The sequence below is a fragment of the Pristis pectinata genome, chromosome 6 (assembly GCF_009764475.1).
Source record: "Pristis pectinata isolate sPriPec2 chromosome 6, sPriPec2.1.pri, whole genome shotgun sequence".
In the NCBI taxonomy this organism is placed as follows: domain Eukaryota; kingdom Metazoa; phylum Chordata; class Chondrichthyes; order Rhinopristiformes; family Pristidae; genus Pristis; species Pristis pectinata.
This window is the reverse complement of record NC_067410.1, coordinates 81,715,598-81,737,976: the sequence shown is the minus strand read 5'-3', so window position 1 is coordinate 81,737,976 and position 22,379 is coordinate 81,715,598. Positions and strand designations below refer to the sequence as shown.

The 22,379-nt window shown below is 38.2% G+C and overlaps 2 protein-coding genes across 5 annotated transcripts in view; both read right to left on the bottom strand.

The window, feature by feature from the left end:
* c18h3orf33 (c18h3orf33 homolog (H. sapiens)) lies at window positions 1–9,076 on the bottom strand. Of its 2 annotated transcripts, XR_007956513.1 has the most exons (6): window positions 8,972–9,076; window positions 8,712–8,771; window positions 7,151–7,304; window positions 4,721–4,881; window positions 793–3,033; window positions 643–682 (listed from the first exon to the last, which is right to left on the bottom strand). XR_007956513.1 is itself a non-coding variant. In XM_052018489.1 (5 exons), exons 1-5 carry the CDS (start codon window positions 9,053–9,055, stop codon window positions 2,761–2,763), a joined length of 732 nt encoding a protein of 243 aa, XP_051874449.1. In that variant the 5' UTR covers window positions 9,056–9,076; the 3' UTR covers window positions 1–2,760. The 2 variants fall into 2 exon arrangements, 1 of the variants encoding a protein (XP_051874449.1); XM_052018489.1 differs by having other exon boundaries at window positions 1–3,033.
* A 6,898-nt stretch (window positions 9,077–15,974) lies between these two features.
* The window catches only part of slc33a1 (solute carrier family 33 member 1), a 28,854-nt gene continuing 22,449 nt past the window's right edge, over window positions 15,975–22,379 (bottom strand). For all 3 annotated transcript variants that reach the window (XM_052017298.1, XM_052017297.1, XM_052017299.1), the window contains one exon: window positions 15,975–22,259. In XM_052017298.1, the coding sequence (XP_051873258.1) occupies window positions 22,092–22,259 (168 nt within the window). In that variant the 3' untranslated portion in view covers window positions 15,975–22,091. The remainder of the gene's footprint in view (window positions 22,260–22,379) is intronic.

Genomic DNA, 22,379 nt, shown 5'->3' with positions numbered 1-22,379 from the left:
TACCCATCTTCAATAAAGAGGCAATGCTTCATTGTGGACAGAAGGGTTTCTGACTACCTTGTCCACATATGAACAAGTTAGTGTTTGAGAGAGATCAGCTTTTCTGAGATTAAAGGCTTTTCTCATTCCTGGCTTTTCTTATCTTCTGGTCCAATTTGTAGTAAAAACATTGATTTAAGTCTGGTCTAAAAGAACTATATTCACATATATTACCAGCTGTTTTATTGACTTTTTCCAAAATACAGGGACAATTATGCACAATGATTATATTAAAAAATTATAGGAGATACAGACTGTATTTTACATTGGAGACTTCAAATTATTTGAGCCAATCCTTGGAAAACCTCATGGTTGAATAATCTTACCCATATGTCCATTGGCCTGATTAGAAACTGAAATGATGGGGGAATACAGTCTTTATTCCCATAGCATCTATGAACTAGGTAGATTTATTAAGTTTAGTGGAATGTTTTAATTTGTGCTTTTAAAACGAAACACCAAACACTATATACATCTCAGTGAAACTTTTAAACATCCCTAAAAATGGCTACTTATTAATCAACCCTAATGATTTGTAAATAATTGATGTAAATAATAGCACCTTGAAACCATGGAATCCACCAAATACAACCCAAGGACAGCCTTCAGTTCACCATCTGATTACACTTTAAAACAGAACATTCTGTGGGAGAGACCAGTTAGTGAGAACAAAATAGTTTTTATGTTACGGAGATTACTTTATCCTGCATACATAGCTGCAGAGAAACTCTATTGCTGGGAATGAATACTTACATGGCTTAATCATAATGATGAAGGAGTTTCTCTGCCATTTCAGATGCTGAGTAACTAAATCCTCAATACTCAAAAGCCAGGACGTAAAATACTGGAAAGATTCAGCAGATCAGGAAGCACTTGTTAAAAGAAACAGAGTTAAAGATTCAGATTGAATGTTTCAGTACCTTTGATCTGAAATGTTACCTCTGTTTCTCTTTCTGCATATTCTGCCAGACCTGCTTAGAGTTTCCAGCATTTTCTATTTTTATTTCAGATATCCAGCAGCTGCAGTAGTATAATGTACACAATAGTTGGGAACTATCAGTTGAGGCATCAGAAATCTGAAATAACAGGACAGGATGTGGAGGATGTAAATCATGAAGGCCCCTAAAATCCTGTGGGTGGGGAGTTGGAAATAACTAGCTGGGGGAGGGGGTCCTTCAATTTGAGAAGGAGTGGGTGGTGAAAGAAATTACTTTCCTTTTTTCTCTACCTTCAGTTTCTTTTCTATGTTCTTAGCTGCCCTTCTGATTCTAGCAATTTTTCTAACCTGCGACATTTATACAAGTCTCATATGTATCTTTTACGTTAGGATCCTATGACCCAGTAACAACTCCCCAGGCACACTCAAGCATTTGAAGCATTAGCAGTGGAATAAAAGGAAATAGGAAACTGCTGCAGTGATCTATAGGACATTAATCCCTCCAGCCTCAGCACCCTGAATAATTGGACTGATATTTACCATGCAATCCAGTACTACTGCTGCCATCTTGCCCTGTGCAGACTAGGGTACCATCCCTTGATGGGAGAGGGCCCCAGCTTGGCATTGAAGTAGAAAATTAAATGAACAAAAAAAAAATTAAAATTGCATCAAGTTGGCAGGCACCAGAAATTAAGCAGAATCTGAAAGGTGGGTGAAAACAGCAGGAACACTGCATAAGGTATTGGTGTTGTATCTCCTTTAAGTGTCCTAATTTATAGTTTTCACTGTACAGTTATAATAAATTTACTTCAAAGTACATTCTTCAAATGCTTTGCAAAATGTAGCAGTTACAGTGTACATTTTGATCTTTGGTCTGATTTCTTTCTTTTCATGTTTTTTTTTGCTTGGTTCACTTTATAGTTGTTTAAATGCTACAGTGCTCTTGGGCTGTGTTAACATACAGTACAGGAATCTTTCTCTCTGGAGAGAGGCAGACAGAGATGCAGCGACAGGCCTGGGTCAATGATCAGCCTTCATTTTCCAAGTCTGCAATTCCTCAAACTCACGCAAATCCAAGGAGAAGAACAGCTACCAGCGGTTACTAAAAGTGTACAAGTGTGTATGGATATAATATTGGGATATGGAAGAACCGTTCTTGCTATTCCTAAGACTTGAGAAAAATTCAGGAAACATTCAGTTGCAGAGATACCATGATTTCTCTAGCACTGTGGATTCTCCCTAAAAAAGCTCCCTTTCATAAAGGCCATTTATTTCAATTTCCAAATACTACAACTTTGCAGCACGTTACATGCTCTGTTTTTAATTGGCAGAAGAACTAGGTGCAAATGGCTCTCAGTAGTTTCAGTGTATCTCTTAGATGTTTTACCAAATAAAAAAACACTTAACAGTAGACCCAACTAATTTATGCAGGCTTCACAATATACTTCATTAGATGATGTATATCATGACTCTAGGTTAATAGTGGTTTCACTCCAGCACAGGAGTATCTTAGGTGGAAAATACTACTGTGAAACAGCACGGCTCATGGAGTACATTGTATAGGCTTTGTTTATTTGTAAAACATCAATGTACAAAGATTTCCATTTCTGAATAAACCAGTAAGACAAAATATAACATCTTGCATAGCAATAAATGGGTCTTTGTATCTTAAATCAAGATACTATGTGATATTGAATTGATACATTTAAATGCGTCATTAGTTTGAAACCAGTTAGATTTCTGGAATAGTCTACAGAATATATCTTCAACTGAATATTATTAACTTATTTGTTTCCAAATGACCTGACCCATAAAATTAGACTCCTCAAACTGTGTAAAATCTTAGAATTCTGAAAATTATTTGAGATTTTTTCCAATAAAGTTGGCTCTTTCCAGATGCCTTTACCTTTTTTTAGGGCTTTCATTTCTGCTTTAAGCAATTTTGTCTGTAGCCTCCAGTACAGTTTGGGATTAGAGTGTAAGCCTTCAATATTAACAGTCCGCCCAAGACCTTTCCTCAAAATCTCTTCATTTAGGCAGATTGAGAAAATCGTTCCCTTAAGGACAGAAAATACAATTAAATTATATTTTGTCTAGTGCTTACACATTTCAAAATTATACTATATGCCATTCATCAATAATTTCTTCTGACCTGAAAATATTTTCTGACAGAGGCCCACAGGTTTTGGAATTAGCACGCATCTCTATGTGGTCATTAAGAAATATTTGGCTGAACCATTTCAAGAGATTCTAATGTTTCAGTGGAAATATGCATTATTTTCTTTAATAATTGAATTAGTTTATAAGTTATTACTATAGCTATACAATCAGATGAATGGATTAGTTGATTACTGTTGGTCTTGCTCATCAATAGTACGTTTTCTTTCAAAAGTGATTGGTCCCTAATAAATAAGTGATAACGGTACGACATTGAAAGCCTAGGACCATCATAAAACAAGTTAGAACATGACAATCCTACCTAATGCCAAACAACAACAAAAACAAAGGATCAACTGATATGTACGTACACATCAAGGTTGTTCAATGCTTTCATTTGTCAGGCTGCAGGTTCAGACAATGATTCTGATATTCTCAAGTACAGCTATTCGAGACCAAATTTTTGACTGTTCTTAATATTCAACTGCCAACCCTTTTTTGTCTTCCCCATCATCCTTTGTCATTTAAATCACATTTGCCTTCCATTCTATTGCAGCCTCAGTAGCTCTCTTCCTCACTTACTTTCGCTGCACTTGCTTAAAATCTGTTCCATGTGATAAAGGTTTACATAAACCTGAAATATTGCCCATTTCCCTCTGCAGTTACCATCGGGCAGGAGGAACAGAAGCCTGAAGTCCCACACCACCAGGTTCAAGAACAGCTGCTTCCCTTCAACCACTCGGTTCTTGAACCAACCAGCACAACCTTAAGCACTAGAGTTTAGCAACATTATGACCACTTTGTTCACTTTGCACTAAAATGGACTTTGTTTTTTTTTGTTCTAATTGCGTTCTTTCTTGTAAAAATTGTGTTTATGTTTTTCTTGTGAACGCTGCTTATATGATGCTATGCACCTGGGATGCTACTGCAAATAAGTTACTCATTGCGCTTGTGCATATCACAAAAAACTCAACTTTGAGTTGGACTTTTTTTCTTAATTATTGAGTACTTACATCAGTTTCAGTTTATAATTATATTTCTAGTATTTGGCCTCTTATATTATCAAGACTGGTGGATATCTTTAGTCATTTAAATGCTATGAACTTTGTAAAAAATGTGGGCCAGTTAGACTTGGTTTTGCCGCAATTTGATACTATTTGCACAATGCCTCTGAGAATCCAAATAGTTACTGTCAATGACAAACCAGTTTGCATGACGCATATTACAAGCAAGCATTCCTCAGCTACATGTCATGCATACACGTACAGATTTTTTTTGATGCTGCCATTTCTTTAATATTTGTTCATGTGAGTTACTGGACAATTTAAATTTTAAGCAAAGGCACATCTGAATTAATGACACCAGACTGCAGGCAGAAAAACTTATGGTTGATGGAAAACAAATTTAAAATATTCAACTGAAACCTTTCAAAAAATGCATTAGCAATCCTCTGGGCAGCTTTAAGTTCCAATATTACAGAAGAACATAATATTTTAGTAGCCCTCCCAGCCTTAAAAACAGCCACCATATGGATGTCAGGCATCACTTTCAAAAATATGAAATCATTCTTCTAAAATATGGTTTTACCTTGTTTAATCTCACAATGCAATCAATAAAAGAATTCTCCCTTCTCAGAAGTTGAAACCAAATAACGTGGGGAGATTTTACTTGCTCACTTAACCAGGTTCTCCCTTCGTCAGTCATTTGCAAGCCAGCCAACCGAACTATCAGGTGACCATCTGGTTGCCCTGAGGAAAATGGAAGTGTTTCTTTACAAGACAAGGAAAAGTAAGTGAAAATATATTTAACACATACATGCAAGACAGCAATTAGCAATCTGGGTCCACTGTCCATTTAAGCTATTTTGTGACAATGTAAGCTTCACCACTGTGCACCCTATAAGAGGATCTCATAGTAACTACCCTTTTATGATCATCCTGATGCTTAGAATTGACAAAATATATTTCATTGAGTATCTGAACAATCTAATAGATCATGTTTCAAAGGCCCCCATCATCATTTCCCATATCATGGGGTAAGCATGTTTTTCTCTTGTTAGATGATCTGAGTGGAGAATTTACAAGATGACATCAAATTTGACCTGAAGAGATCCAGGAGATAATTTTTTTTTAAAAAGTGTCCAGTCCATCAGCTGGAATTTGGTTGAGTCTGAACAGTTACACTATCCATATTTCCTTTACCATTTATAATGAAGTGACAGCAAAACTGCACTCCATCACCATATCCCAATACAGATGCAGGGTGATAAAGCAAATTAAAGCAAAGAATATAATAAACCATTTACCAGACAGGAGTTGTGTATACACTTGAAAAACAGATTCAGTTGTACACTGAATGCCAGAATTCTGGTTGAAGATATCAGTACGATGCTCCGTATTTAAAAAGTTGCTGCTATCTTACAGAGGAAGTTGTGCCAAATTCAGCTTTAATGTTCATTTTGCCAATGTTTAAAAAGATTCTATAATGATGTTGGCACAACATTGTGGGCTGAAGGGCCTGTACTATGCTGTAATGTTCTATGTTCTATAACCAAGACCAGCAATGGTCAAAGAGAATGGTAAAAGTCAACTGTGGTTTAGTTTGTCACACGTTAACACGAGTCAGAACGTTGAATGTTTATGTCCCATTCTAGAACCAGGATGACACTCCAGAGGGGTGATGGTACGCTTCAATGTTGGAGATACTGTTCTGCAGCTGAGGTATTATACCTGTTAATTCTCTAAAGTGGGTGTAAAAGGCTCCACAGCACTGATTTGATGAAGAGCAGGGTGGTCGTCCATTATCCAGGCTAATACTTATCCCATAATCACTGATATCAGAACATTACTCCATCTTGTTTTGAGGGTGCTTGCTGTGAACTTTACAATCAACGAATTTGGCTTACTTGATATATTGTGCATCAAGTAACCCAAATTCAAATTCATTGGTTGTAAAGTGCTGTGGAACATCCTGAAAGGATGTTATACGAATGGAAGTTTCTCTTTCTTTCTTTCTACCCGAAAATGTGATTAGCTGAATTGAGACACCAAATTAAATTTTAATTTCCCAGATATCAATTTTGCTTTGGAGATCTAACAATGTCCCAGAATAAAAGAAAGTCTTCTGAGAAAACTAAATAATACATGGAACAAGCATGTGAAATTAGAGGCATGGGTATTATCAGGCATGATTTATTAGAATGCAGATTAAACGCAGGCTAACTGACCTACTTCTGTTAGTATATAGTATAAACTAAAATAGTCGAATTGATTGTTGGACTGATGCTCAGCAAAGTAAATTAGTAAAGATGCAGTTAAAAAATGAAAAATAAGCCAAGGTATCCAATAGTGGAAATAACATTACAAAATATTAGGTCCATGAGGTTCACCACAAAAGCCCTTTTGAAAAAGATATACTGGACGATATTTTTCAGATATACTAGATACTTTACCCACATCACATACATTAATGTTTTGAAAGTGTCAATAGCGAACCTTTGAGTGGCAAGCATACAATAGATATTGCAGCAGAATGCAATTCCCAAGAAAGCTGAAGGCTTCAATGGCCTCCAGAGCTCAGTTTAGAAATCTGCTTCCTAAAACAACAAATCCTTTCACCAGCAACTTTATTAATCAAGATCTCACAACTAAGCTTTTTTCCAGGTTGTGCTAAGTGAACAATGCCAATCAAACTGTCTGAGAAGTTTCAACAATAGCATCAAATATTTGTAACATCTACAACTTATAAATTGAGCTATCACATCACTACAATGCAAAACTTACAGGTTTAATTCTATTGTTTACAAATATTTTGCATGGAAAATTGTGACTTTCATTATCTAAACCAGTTCAAATGAGCCCCATGCAGCATTTGATGGATTTTATACTGTGTTCATAAAATATTAAGATTAGACATATTCAGTCACATGTAGAAGATAATATCACAAGTAATATTTCAATTTTAATCAATAAGTCTGCAGTTATACATGTTATTGTATATCAATAAGCATTTACTTACATTTTTTTTGTAGGGATGAAATGAAAGGAAGGTTAATAGGAATATGTTCTACTTCTAGTCCATTTTCTGTTACATGATGTATTCTCCCTCGAAGTTTAATACTTTTTTCAATAAAATTATTAGGTATCTCTATGGCACTTGTAAATTTAGTAATCTGTTAAGATGAAGGAAAATGAACTTTCATTATTCATCAAAGTGTATTATTTTATACTCAAATGGCCATACTATAAAATTATAAAGCAATCTTTTTTGCATACATTATGTAGTGAGTGCAAGTCAAAATATACTAAATGTACATTTAAATGTACTGGATCTCCCAAGACTTTATCAGATGATTTTAATAATGTCAGAAACAATGTGTCACATACCCAGTGTGCAACTTTGTTGCAAATGTGTGTTTGCCAGATTAACACGATAAAAGTCCGATTGCAATAAATACAGAAATTCTGTGAAAATTCAATTTGATGGGGGAAGCTACAGAAATTAAAATGTGTTTCTCATTTTTAGGTGCAGAACAAAGTAAAAAAAAATTAAAAATTCAAGACTGATTACAATGCATCCATGCTTCATTGTAACTTTTGAACAAATCATTCCCCTAAGGCCCTGCACTTATAATTTGGTATATGGTACTCTACAATATTAAGACTATTTTGCCACAGAAGGCTTGATGAAAAAGCTAGAGCTTTGTTCAAACTCTTGCACATCCAGAGTTTTCATAAACAAACATGTGAGAAAACATTTCTCACTGGGTACTATTTTGGTCACAGAGCTTGGAATGTGATCATCACTTTCACAAAGCAGCTGGCATATAGAAAGTACATTGCCTCTGCAGATAACACATGGACTATGATATTTTACAACAGAGATCAGATTTTAATAACAAATTCCCTACCATATTGCTCATCACAAGTGGATATCCTCTTGGAAGGACAAGTATACATATATTCATTAGTATGCTGCTAAAATTCACAGCACATAACTTTTAAGGTCATGAGGTGTAACTGTTTTTGGTTTTGTAATTTAAGATACTCCTAAAGAACTGATAATCAAATCATCTTCCAAAACCCAATGAAGGCAAAGATGCCAATGTCCCCAATATAATTGATTTTATTTTAAATGGTTTGAATGCCCTTCAATGTTTCAAAAAAATAATCTGTGACCAAATGTTGTCAATTGCATTATGTCAGAAATCGGAAAGTCTCACAACAGCAGATACAGGATTATTTTAAAAACTGCACTAGAGTCAGACTCTTCGTTAGAACCAGAATCTTAAAACCAGAATCTAATTCTACAACAGTTTTCAATGGGATTTTTTCAATTTTGGCATTGTTTTGCCCATTCCCAGTTAGTATTGAGGAGGTGGTAGGCCAGAATTTATACCATTTTCTCTTACAATATACCAGTACAGCTTGTGTGTATAAATGAACTGCATTGTGCTTGAGAAGCAAGTGACAAACTTGAATATCAAAAATCGATATCAAAATGATGGTCTAGCTTCGTTTCGTGACACGGGGTGAAGTGCAGGGAGAGAAAGTTCCTTCAACGGGCACATGAAACTTACTAGTCTGACGCTTCTGGCTAACATCACGATTCCGACCACTGCCAGGCCCGTGCTGATAGTCTAAGGACACAAGCGGAGGGACAAGGGGATGAGAAAACACCTCCAGTGCAAATCTCCCCACACCTCCCGCCAAAGCCCCCGAATTACAAAGTAACCCCCTTTGCCTCACTATCCGACAACCATCCGGCCATTTTATATGCCGCTAAACCTCTGCGGTGCCACACCGCCTTTCGCGTCGGGATGTGAACGCCCCCACATACCCGCACCGCTCGAACGTGCTCATCCACAAACTCCACCGCTTTGCTGAGGTAGGAACCGAGCGCGTTCGGCCCCTCGTCAGACATGTTCCCCCGCCCCGCCCCCTTCGCGCGCTGCGTCACGGGAAGGATGGCGCGTGAACTACCGACGCGGCGCGCGCTCGCCCTGACGGTCCGCACGTCAGCCGGGCGGGAAAAGCGCCTCGGTCACACTACACGCGTGTCTACAGGGCACCTGGACCTTAAAGCTTAGATATTGATCCAAATGAAGGATCCCGACCCGGAACGTCGACTGTTCATTTCCCTCCACGGATGCTGCCTGGCCCGCTGAGTTCCGGGCAGCACCTCGTTTTTGTTTGCTCCAGACTCCAACATCTGCAGTCTCTTGTGTCTTCATAAATATTAGTCATTTGCTCTACCGAGGCAAGGGTAAAATAAGATTAGGAAGATTATACTAATAGCATATTCATTTTGGGGAAAACCGGAATGTATTATCCACCACTGGTTGTTTTTGAGGTGTTGCTGAGCCAGCACCTTGAATCTTGGCAGGTCTTGTGGTGAAGGTAATCCACAACACAAGGTGGACCTTTGACAGCCACTCTGAGGGAAAAGCAATATATACACAAGTCTACATCAGCTTCTAAAGCATTTGTATGCACTTAGGGAATGAAGTTTGCCAGATTACTTGTGACTTCCTTAGTCACAGCACACAGATGTGGGGAATGGATGTTTAAACTACCTGGGTGAATAAAGCTAATTGCATTGGTTTGTATGGTGCCATGTTTCTTGAGTCTTACAGCTGGTCATTGCAAATGTTCATCTAACAAATCACTTAATATATTGGTGGTAGACGAGTTTAGGGAGTTACATCATGTAGCATTAGCATCAATTCTATCTGCTTTACGATAGCATTGGAGAGAGATAGGAATAGACAGACTAGAAAGGCGTTTACCTGGAGTAAAGGGAATTATGAGGCTCAGGCAGGAAATTGGAAGCTTAAATTGGGAACAAATGTTCTCAGGGAAAAGTACGGAAGAAATGTGGCAAATATTCAGGGGATATTTGTGTGGAGTTCTGCATAGGCATGTTCCAGGGAGACAGGGAAGTTATGATAGGATACAAGAACCGTGGTGTACAAAGGCTACAATAAATCTAGTCAAAAGAAAAAGAAAAGCTTACAAAAGGTTCAGAGAGCTAGGTAGTGTTAGAGATCTGGAAGAGTATAAGGCTAACAGGAAGGAGCTTAAGAAGGAAATTAGGAGAGCCAGGAGGGGGCCATGAGAAGGCCTTGGTGGGCAGGATTAAGGAACACCCCAAGGCATTCTACAAGTATGTGAAGAGTAAGAGGATAAGACGTGAACGAATAGGACCTATCAAGTGTAACAGTGGGAAAGTGTGCATGGATCCAGAGGAAATAGCAGAGGTACTTAATGAATACTTCAGTATTCACTATGGAAAAGGAACTTAGTGATTGTAGTGATGACTTGTAGCAGACTGAAAAGCTTGAGCATGTGGATATTAAGAAAGAAGAGGTGCTGGAGCTTTTGGAGAGCATCAAGTTGGATAAGTCGCCAGGACCAGATGAGATGTACCCCAGGCTGCTGTGGGAAGAGATTGTGGAGCCTCTGGCGATTATCCTTTCATCGTCAGTGGAGACGGGAGAGGTTCCAGAGGATTGGAGGGTTGCAGATGTTGTTCCCTGATTCAAAAAAAGGAGTAGAGATAGCCCGGGAAACTATAGACCAGTGAGTCTTACCTCAGTAGTTGGTAAGCTGATGGAGAAGATCCTGAGAGGCAGGATTTAAGAACATTTGGAGAGGTATAATATGATTAGGAATAGTCAGCATGGCTTTGTCAAGGGCAGGTCCTGCCTTACGAGCCTGATTGAATTTTTTGAGAATGTGACTAAACACATCGATGAAGGGAGAGTAGTAGATGTAGTGTATATGGATTTCAGCAAGGCATTTGATAAGGTACCACATGCAAGGCTTATTGAGAAAGTAAGGAGGCATGGGATCCAAGGGGACATTGCATTGTGGATCCAGAACTGGCTGGCTCACAGAAGGCAAAGAGTGGTTGTTGAAGGGTCGTATTCTGCATGGAGGTCAGTGACCAGTGGTGTACCTCAAGGATCTGTTCTGGGACCCTTACTCTTTGTGATTTTTTTAAATGACCTGGATGAGGAAGTGGAGGGATGGGTTAGTAAGTTTGCGGAAGACACAAAGGTTGGAGGTGTTGTGGATAGTGTGGAGGGCTGTCAGAGGTTACAGTGGGGCATAGGATGCAAAGCTGGGCTGAGAAGTGGCAGATGGAGTTCAACCCAGATAAGTGTGAAGTGGTTCATTTTGGTAGGTCAAATATGATGGCAGAGTATAGTATTAATGGTAGGACTCTAGGCAATGTGGAGGATCAGAGGGATCTTGGGGTCCGAGTCCATAGGACGCTCAAAGCAGCTGCACAGGTTGACTCCGTGGTTAAGAAGGCACATGGTGTATTGTCCTTCATCAACCGTGGAAAGGAGCCGAGAGGTAATGCTGCAGCTATATAGGACCCCGGGCAGACCCCACTTGGAGTACTGTGTTCAGTTCCGGTCACCTCACTACAGGAAGGATGTGGAAGCCATAGAAGGGTGCAGAGATTTCAAGGATGCTGCCTGGATTGCGGAGCATGCCTTATGAAAACAGGTTGAGGGAACTTGGCCTTTTCTCCTTGGAGTGACGAAGGATGAGGGGGGACCTGATAGAGGTATATAAGATGATGAGAGGCACTGATCGGGTAGATAGCCAGAGGCTTTTTCCTAGGGCTGAAATGGTTGCCACAAGAGGACATAAATTTAAGGTGCTGGGGAGTAGGTATAGGGGAAATGTCAGGGGTAAGTTTTTTACTCAGAGAGTGGTGAATGCATGGAATGGGCTACCGGCAACAGTGGTGGAGGCGGATACAATAGGGTCCTTTAAGAGACTTTTGGATAGGTACATGGAGCTGAGAAAAATAGAGGGCTATGGGTCTCTAAGGTAGGGACATGGTCGGCACAGCTTTGTGGGCCAAAGGGCCTGAATTGTGCTGTAGGTTTTCTATGTTTCTATCATGTAATATTTACAACCCACTGTTTCTGAAAAAAATTAACATGCCTTCCCTTGAAGACTTGAGTTGTGGTAATACAACTGAACAATGAGATATGATTAGGCTTTTTCCTGCTGGAGGCGATCATTGTTACTTTACTGTTATAATCCAAGCTTGGACATTGTCCAGTTTTGCACAGGAGCATGGGCTGCTCTATAATGGGGCAGCACAGTGATACAGCTGGTAGAACTGCTGCTTTATAGCACTATTACCCAGGCTCAATCCTGACCTCTGGTGCTGTCTGGAATTTGCACATCTTCCCCCGGATCTCATAGGTTTTCTGCCAGTACCCTAGTTTCATCCCACATGCTGAAGACATAGGTGGACAGGTTAATTGTCTACCATAAACTGCTCCTAGTGCTTGGATGAGTGGTAGGATCTAGGGGGATTTGATAGGAATGTGGGAAGAATAAAATGGTATCAGTGTAAATGGATACTTAATGGTCAGGGTGGATTCAACGGACAGAAGGGCCCATCTCTATGCTGGAGGACCTTATTAAACCAGATCTCACAACAGCAAAACTTTGTGTTAATTAGAATAACAAAATCTGACATCAACTTTTGGAGTATAAACAGGCTTGACTAAATAAATCTCTCCTCCAGAGGGTAGATGTGGGGATCATGGAGGGATGTACCTGAGCCACCCATGTAAATATCCATGCACCAGAGCCTGGTCTTTCATCATTTGGATCTGCTTACCACTGGACCAAGACCTTGCTCTGCCAAGCTCCTACCCAGCAGAAACCACAACCATTGTAAGTGCAGGTCTCTTCCATCCCTTGGGATCCCTATGATCAACCCTAATATCAACAGACTTGAATGTCACTCTGTCATCATCACCTAGAACTCAGCCACTCTGACATTAACATCACCATCTTGAGTAAGACTTGGCACTCAGGGTGGTGATGTTACTCTGGCCAGTTAAAGAACAAAGTGATTGGTATGCCCTGATACTGGAAGCTACAGATGAAGCAGAGGATTTCTACTCTGACACATGTCCCAAAGGGAGACAAACTAATTCTCACTTAGTGCCACTGTTGGCAAGGATGCAAACCTTTGGTGATTGGTAAAGCAGGAGAAAAATAGATCCAATGGAGAACTCCTGATGAAATGCTTGAAACATAACTGATACCCTGGTTCAGAGATAAAGTCTAGGCAGTGTCACCTGTTAGATTATCATTGTCTAAGTAAATGACAGCAATGATGTCAACATTTTCTCTTCTACTAACAGTGGGCTAACAGGTTGGTGATTCCCTATTTTCTCTCCCCTCTTTTCTTAAATAGTGGGGCCATATTTGGTACCCTCTCATCTATAGGAACAATTGCAGGATCTATAGAATTTTGGAAGATGATAACCAGAACATTAATTATCTCTAAAGCAATCTCTTTCAAAACTCTGGGGTGAATATCAGGGTCCGAGAGGAGACTATTTTTAGTCACACCAACATTTTCCCCCTAATTTCTTCATTACCTCATTCTCATTAGACAGTTTATTTTGTGTCACTTTCTGTGAAAACAAAGTAGTTTACTCCCCACTATAAATTCTCCCGTATCTCCAATTCTCCCTCCCCAAGTTATTTTGCTAGTGCCATCACTTTGCAGCTTGGATAACAAGCAAAGACTTCCAAATGCAGCTAAAAGTGCAGCCATTCTTCCTCACCCCACCCCCACCAACAGTCTACCCCACTACCTTTGATATTAATATGGAGGGAAAATCATTTGTCATGCAGCTAAAGATAGGTGTGCTACCATAGCAAAAGAGCTGAATGACCCATGTCATTATTAGTGCCAAATCAGCTGCAACAGGCAGATAACCCCTGAATTGTAAATTGCCATATACAGTGGCATGCAAAAGTTTGGGCACCCCTGGTCAAGATTTCTGTTACTGTGAATAGCTAAGCGAGTAAAAGATTACCTAATTTCCAAAAGGCATATAGTTAAAGATGACATTTCTTTAATATTTTAAGCAAGATTACTTTTTTATTTCCATCTTTTACAGTTTCAAAATAACAAAAAAGGAAAAGGGCCTGAAGCAAAAGTTTGGGCATCCTTCATGGCCAGTACTTAGTAACACCTGCTTTGGCAAGTATCACAGCTTGTAAATGCCTTCGGTAGCCAGCTAAGAGTCTTTCAATTCTTGTTTGGGAGATTTTTGCCCATTCTTCCTTGCAAAAGGCTTCTAGTTCTATGAGATTCTTAGGCCATCTTACATGCACTGCTCTTGAGGTCTATCCACAGATTTTCAATGATGTTTAGGTCAGGGGACCGTGAGGGCCATGGCAAAACCTTCAGCTTGTGCCTCTTGAGGTAGTCCATTGTGGATTTTGAGGTGCGTTTAGGATCGTTATCCTGTTGTAGAAGCCACCCTCTTTTCATCTTCAGCTTTTGTTTTTACAGACGGTGTGATGTTTGCTTCCAGAATTTGCTGGTATTTAATTGAATTCATTCTTCCCTCTACCAGTGAAATGTTCCCCGTGCCACTGGCTGCAACACAAGCCCAAAGCATGATCGATCCACCCCGTGTTTAACAGTTGGAGAGGTGTTCTTTTCATGAAATTCTGCACCCTTTTTTCTCCAAACATACCTTTGCTCATTGTGGCCAAAAAGTTCTATTTTAACTTCATCAGTCCACCAGGACTTGTCTCCAAAATGCATCAGGCTTGTTTAGATGTTCCTTTGCAAACTTCTGATGCTGAATTTTGCGGTGAGGACGCAGGAAAGGTTTTCTTCTGATGACTCTTCCATTAAGGTCATATTTGTGCAGGTGTCGCTGCATAGTAGAACAGTGCACCACCACTCCAGAGTCTGCTAAGTCTTCCTGAAGGTCTTTTGCAGTCAAACAGGGGTTTAGATTTGCCTCTCTAGCAATCCTACGAGCAGTTCTCTCAGAAAGTTTTCTTGGTCTTCCAGACCTCAACTTGACTTCCACCGTTCCTGTTAACTGCCATTTCTTAATTACATTATGAACTGAGGAAACAGCTACCTGAAAATGCATTGTTATCTTCTCAAAGCCTTCTCCTGCTTTGTCGGCATCATTTATTTTAATTTTCAGAGTGCTAAGCAGCTGCTTAGAGGAGCACATGGCTGATTGTTGGAACAAGGTTTGAGGAGTCAGGGTATTTATAAAGCTTTGAAATTTGCATCACCTGGCCACTCCTAATGATGACTGTGAACAAGCCATAGCCCTAACAAGCTAATGAAGGTCTGAGACCTTAGTAAAAGTTATCTGAGAGCTCAAATCTCTTGGGGTGTCCAAACTTTTGCATGGTGCTCCTTTCCTTTTTTCCCCCCACTCTAAAATTGTACGAAACAAAAATAATACGCTAATCTTGCTTAAAATGTTAAAAAGAATGTTTCATCTTTAACCTTATGACTTTTGAGGATCAGTTCATCTTCTACTCACTTAACTATTCACAGTAACAGAAATTTTGACCGGGGTGCCCAAACTTCTGCATGCCACTGTATTGCTGGTTATTTTTCCATCATTCTATAAGCTTAAAAACATAATTAACAAGAAATATCCTTTTGAAAATGTGATTATTGATCATCAATCATCTCCTCTTGCCCAGAAAGTAGAGTTATTATTTGGCACCTCATTCTTTCAGATTGTGAGTGGTTTTAGATTTTAGTTTCACATTTCTGCATTGTCTCTCCCTCTTGCTCAATCTGTTCTTTCCCCATTTTTAAGAATGAATTCACCCACCGATCTGCCATTCTTTATCCTTCCTGTGTTTATTTCTCACTTCTTCTTCCATTGTTCACAAGCTACCAGATCCGTTATTGGCTCATTCTGGCATCTCATGAGCAGTAAGATTTGAAAACCTAAACGAGTATGAACAAATCTAACCAAAAGTAGTATACAAGATGCCTTGTGCTGCAAAATCTGGTCAAATTTTATTGCTTTCTGATTTCAAGTTGGGGACACCAGAAGAGGGACTTCATACCTTGATATGATAATGGTGAAAGGTGCAAGAAAAGAAGCAACAATCCAAATATGATTAAACCATTATTTCAAGTAAATGACAGAACAAAAATTAAGAAGCGGAAGAGAATCTAAAAACTCAATTTAACACAAACCTTTAAATGGATATGAATGAGGACACAAGATATATACATATCAAGATAGCTTATAAATTTAAGTACAACAATGTTTAGTGAATAAGGCATTATGAAGTGGAGTAAGAAGAATTTTCTTCAAGAAATGGCAAGGAAAAGCGCAGGAAAAAATACAATCTCCACAAAAGCAGTTAGACCAGCAAAGGAGAAACAAATAACTGAGGGAAATGTTTTTAAAAAAATTCTCATCCAGGTCATTAAAAAAATCATTTCTTAATAATACCAGCTATAAAAGTGCAGCAAATTAAATACTTATAGACATTTTTTTAATTCATTCTTGAGATGGATGTGATGATAATGTCAAGGCCATCAATTATTGTTGTGTCTTAGCGGTCCTTTTAAGGCACCTTCGTGTTGTCCTGGTGAAGATGTTCCCTTGAAAGTAGTATGTTATTGCAGCAACGAGGAAGGAGAGAAACTTGGAGGTAGTTATGATACCATGTATCAACTGCCCTTCTCATTCTGGCTAATGGAAGTTGTGGGTAGTGGAGGTACTGCCACCACTGTTGGACAGTTGCTGTAGATACTTGCTGTAGTTGACAGTTGCTGTAGATACATTGGATACTATAGATATTCTATGGATACTTGCCACGATACAAGACATTTTTGACTCATAGATGATGTACTCATCAGGAAACTACTTCATTTTAATTAATTTAAAATTAACTGGAGAATTTAAGTTATAATACACTACTGGTTTTGTCAGGCATTTCACAATTGCACTAACTTCAGCACATTAAAACAAATACATGCATTAATCATTCAAAATAAAAAAGTTAGTGAAGACCACTGCAGAACTAGTTATTCATGATCATCACTGGTTCAAAAAATTAGTATAGAAGCAAGCACCAGCAATTAATGGAACAGGGACCAGCATATAAAATATTGAAATGTGTACTAATAAAGTAATAAGTTAATTTAACTAGTAAATAAAAAACTAGCAGAATACCCTGGTAAATTCATAAATTAGAATAGCAGGCACATTACCAAGCAACTTCTAATAAATGAATGAAATGATGAAGCAGTGTACAACACCAAATTGATAGATTCATATTGGCAGGCTTGAGTGGAAAAGATAAGGTTTTCATGCTAATTGGTATGAGCCTTGTGCTCAACACCTAAATGACAAAGGTTCTCTACCAACCTGCCCCCTCTGCACAATACTGCTCCCCAACAAACAGGTAAACGTGGACCACTTCCCATATTCTTGGCAGCTACCATTTGGTGAAGGTAGACATTGATAATGAAATTCACTAGTCTTCAATACAGTGAATGTTATCATAGTAACACAGCCTTTGGTCCCTGAGGAAAAGGGTGCTTGATGATAAAAACCTCAGACGTAGCACAAAACTTATGATCTGCTAGGCAGCTGTGATCCCTGCCCTCCTCTCTGCTTCTGATAATCTGGACTACATATAAGAGATCTCTCAAGGCATTTGAAAGGTATCACCACTACTGTCTCTACAAAATCCTGGAAGGTTTAGCAAACCAATGTTAGCATCCTCTTCCAGGCCAGCATTCACAGCATTGAATCCTTAATTACACTCAGTCTGCGCCTCTGAGCAGACCACCTCATTTGCATATCCAATAATAGATCCCCAAAACAGACACTATTCAGAGCTCTGTCATGGAAGAGACTATTAGGCACACAGAAAAAGATTCAAGGCTGTGCTCAAAGTCTCTTGAGAAAATGTAACATCTCTATCGACTCTTGGGAATTCTTGGCCCATGACTGCTCAAAGTGGAGAAGGAACATTTAAGACGGTATTGAGCGCCTCAAATTCATGCATTGAAAGCACACAGAAGCCCTGCGTAAATGACAGAGTGCAGCACCTCACAAACTGCCCACCTGTCAGGCACTTCCTGCCCCATCTGTGGAAGAGTCAGGATCCCACATTGACTCATCAGTCACCTCAGAACCCACAAAACCTGAGTGGAAGCAAGGCATCCTCAATCCCATGGGACCGCCTAAGGAGAAGAAGATGCCAGTGAATTAATAACTGAATACAGCATAAAATATTGTGTTACTGAACACACTAAATTTAATCTGGCGGCTGCATTTTCAAGGATTCCTCTATGTTCTAACATCTACAAGTATGAAACCTATACAAGCCTGACTGTGCCAATGGTAAAATCATGATAAAATCATTTTAAAACTTCCTGCCTTGCCTGCTATTCATTAATTAGTGAACCAGAAATTTGAAAACATGAATTTTTTTTGCCAGTAACTGCACAGAAAGAGATGGTCAGAAATAAGGATAAAATAAACACTTCATAATTAAATAAAAATTGCTTAAAAACTAAGATCAGTTTATAAAAATAAACATAAGTATCTTTTCTGCTAATGGACAAATCAAATACTTATTCTCCAATACTTCACAACATAAAAATGTTTTAAATGTGGTGAAAATGGAGCAGAGACAAGTATATATTTCTTGCATGGTTAGACAAATATATTTGTTTCTGATCACAAAAATTCCTAGGATTGATATTTTTCAAGAGCTAAAGACAAAACAAGTCACAACCCAAGTAGAATTGATAGTGATTTGAGGCTGGGGAATTGTTTGGAATTAGAAGATCTTGCTGAAAATTTCAGATTTGTTTTCCTTCACAACCAATTTAACCTTTTCCTTGAAACTCAAAAACACAAATGATTCTGTGCTAAACTTCCCTCAATCTGCCATCTACTTAATTTAATGGAAGGAAGATCTCACATCAGTGAGCAAAGTGAAAAACTGATATTCATTCTCAGGCAGTTGTTAAATTTTGAAATGACCCAGCCAGGTGGCTAACATTGCTGCCACTTGGGTCCAGAAACAGGCATCAATCCTGGCCTTGGGTGTTGTCTGTTTGCATGATTTTCCTGTGACAATATGGTCTTCCTCTAGGTGCTCTGGTTTCCTCCCACATACCAAAATTAGTAGATTAATTGGCAACTGTAAATTGCCCTAAGTGTAGGTAATTAGCAAGAGAATTGGGTGGGAGGGGGCATAGAAGTTGACACAAATAAAAATGGAATTAATGAGCTGGGTCAGCACAGCCCAAAAGCCAAAGGGCTTGTTTTCAGGGCTATATAATTCTATAGCTCAATGAGCAGCCAGCATAATCAAAGACCCCACGCACCCAGGTCATTCTCTCTTCTCTCCTCTTCCATTGGGTAGAAGATACAGGAGCCTGAGGGCATGTACCACCAGACTTAAGGACAACTTCTACCCCACGGTGATAAGACTATTGAACGGTTCCCTTATACAATGAGATGGACTATGACCTCACGATCTACCTTCTTGTGACCTTGCACCTTATTGCACTGCACTTTCTCTGTTGCTGTGACACTTTACTCTGTACTGTTATTGTTTTTAACCTGTACTACCATCAATGCACTCTGTACTAACTCAATGTAACTGCACCGTGTAATGAATTGACTTGTACGATTGGTATGCAAGACAAGTTTTCACTGTACCTCAGTACAAGTGACAATAATAAACCAAAACCAATGATAACTTAATGTGGTCAATCTATTTTCATAACACAACTTAAATTTGAAATCAGGATATGGAGACGTTTGGCTATTAGTCACTGCTTTCACACACAATAGTCTTTATATTTAAAGAACATCAAATGAATTTAACCTGGAAAAACTTTGTAAGTTTCTCACAGTTTGCCTATAATTGGTTGTGAAGGTTAGACTTTGTTAACTAACTTTCAAAATCAAGTACAAACTACTAGAATTCAAAAGAAAAGTACTTAAACTATTGAGACAACTAAATATGTCAATGCATCATAGATTATTTAGTACATGATAAATAAACTCAATATTCACAATTTGCAGTCAGCTCAGTTCTGGGTAAACAGGTTTTCCAAATATAGGATTTGGGAGAGACTGAAACCCAATTCAGTCCCATAAAATATGCACAAGATTACTGTATATCTGTTTTGGATGATTGAAATTTCACCAACAAAATGGAGATTGGTAACAAAAGGAGAGGGTTTCTCCTTCCATAAAGAACTTTGAGTGACTTTGGGAAAGTAATACACCATCTGGAGCCATGTAGATATTAATTTCAAATCCATGTTATTTAACACTGAAATTCTCCTTGGAGCAATAACTATTGCAGACTATAGGAGAGTTTAAGTTACAGTATAAAAATTACAAAAATTTAAAATTATAAACCAGATGTGATGATAGCTAGAACAAAATGCAAATCAGATTAATGAATAGAATAATTCAAGTTTTAAGATTTGTTTTTATAATTTAAGTAAAGCAAATCACAATGTGGAAATCATCATAAATCATTCAAAAGGTCTTTTAAATACAAGTAGGTTACTGTCACTAAGTTTCATATTAAACTGATGGCCAAATATTTCTGCTGTCATGCTTGCGTAAAGTTTTCAAAAATATAACTTGGATTTAAATAATGTTTCATCATATCAGAATGCCACAAAACAATTCATATTTAATAATTATTTTCATTTATGTTACCAAATAAAGGAGCTAATTTTAACATGGGAATATTCCATAAACAGCCAATATGTTGAATGAACACTTCATCTTTTCAATGGAGCTCTTGATGAAGAAAGAATGTTGCCTTGAACATCAGAACTTCAAACTCTACTTCAAATGATCCCAATCACCTATAACCACCTAAAAAGTGGATGGTATCTTGGTTTAACATCTCATGTAAAAGATGGTATCTCCACTGTTGCAAGCAAGTATTAGTCTAGATAATGGTGTTCAAATCCTGGACAGGTAGTTGAATTACAATCTTTGGATTGAATTGATTACCACTAATGATATCACAGTTGCTTTAGTTAAAAGAATAAGGGTGATTCACTGTTGCAATCTTGTCTTCATTTGAATTGTATTAAAAATGGCTTTACGGAAATTAAAATAACCAGAAGGACTATAGACAGATGTAGCCTTTTTCAATGGAATCCATTCAGTATACAATTTATAAGCTTTTATTTTGCTTCTTAGATATTTGTCAGACAAAGGACTTTCTCTTTTCACAGATGCTGTGTGACCTGCTGAACGTCTATTGCATTTTCTTTTCCTATTCTATGATGCTCCGATGTCATCCAAATTTGCCCCAGTTTATTTCGTATTATAAAATTCAAATTAGTTGAAATAGCTGTGGCACTTTATTATCTTGCTGAATTGACATCTTCCCCCAAAGGGGGAGAAACAAAATTAAAGAGGGTATGTATGATACAAGCATCAAAACATGGTGATTTTAATCTAGAATCACTCTTAGAGGAAGGAGTCTCTCCACTTTACTCCACTATCAGGTTAAACCCAGATTGTGTGCTAGAGTTTCACTGATATACTACTGCAATATTGTGTGAGGGTAAACATTTAACACAATAGTATCTTTAATGTAAATAGACCGTAAGTGTTTGTATTAATTTGCAATTCAAAATTTAGCCATTGTTGCAATTAAATAGTATAATTACTGGATTTACTTGACCAAATGTGCTCTTAAATAATTACTCTGTGAAACAGAAATGATTCTCACTTTCAGTGGAGGGGCAGTAAGCTTGCAAAGTGTATCACCCAATTTCTCTTAACAGGCATGCAATTTGGTTTAGAGCCACTTTTTAAATTTATCTTACATGACACCTGAAATAATGCAACTTGATCACTATCTATGTGGTGAATGTTGTTGCACAACATGTTCGAGATAATTTTTTAACTCTAAGCAAAAAAAGCCTAATTAAAATTAGCGCTATACATACTATCACCAACTGTAGCATAGGGCAACCATTTGTTATACTCAAAATAAACATTATAAAACTGATAAAATACTTTTTTTTACACTATTCCCTTGAGAATTGGTCAAGGGATCCAAATTTCGTAAAACTCCGCAAAGTTCCATTCATTATAACCTCAATTATTCCTCTTGCACTGCCACGTGGATGGATGCTCATCCTGCAGATTTTTGAATTTGTTTCCATACCGGAGCCACCATGCAAATCCAAAAAGAATGCAGAATATAGCTTCTACATAGTAACCATCAGTTATAGTTGAACAAGAACCACCAGATTTAACACAAAGCTGTGTGGGGACAGAAAAAAAAGGGAAAAGTAATGTTTCAATTTTAATCCAACAGAGATCTGATAAGGTTGTGTTCAAGCATGAAAAGCACTCACACATACAATACTACAGATCATTTTT

Bases quoted from the DNA above. Each gene is read 5' to 3' on its own strand.
- c18h3orf33 (XM_052018489.1), bottom strand. From the start codon at position 9,055: ATGTCTGACGAGGGGCCGAACGCGCTCGGTTCCTACCTCAGCAAAGCG. The intron at 8,772-8,971 runs GTATGTGGGGGC...TTGTGTCCTTAG, and splicing joins AGCACGTTCGAGCGGTGCGG to ACTATCAGCACGGGCCTGGC. The intron at 3,034-4,720 runs GTAAAACCATAT...TCTGTCCTTAAG, and splicing joins GCATTGTGAGATTAAACAAG to GGAACGATTTTCTCAATCTG.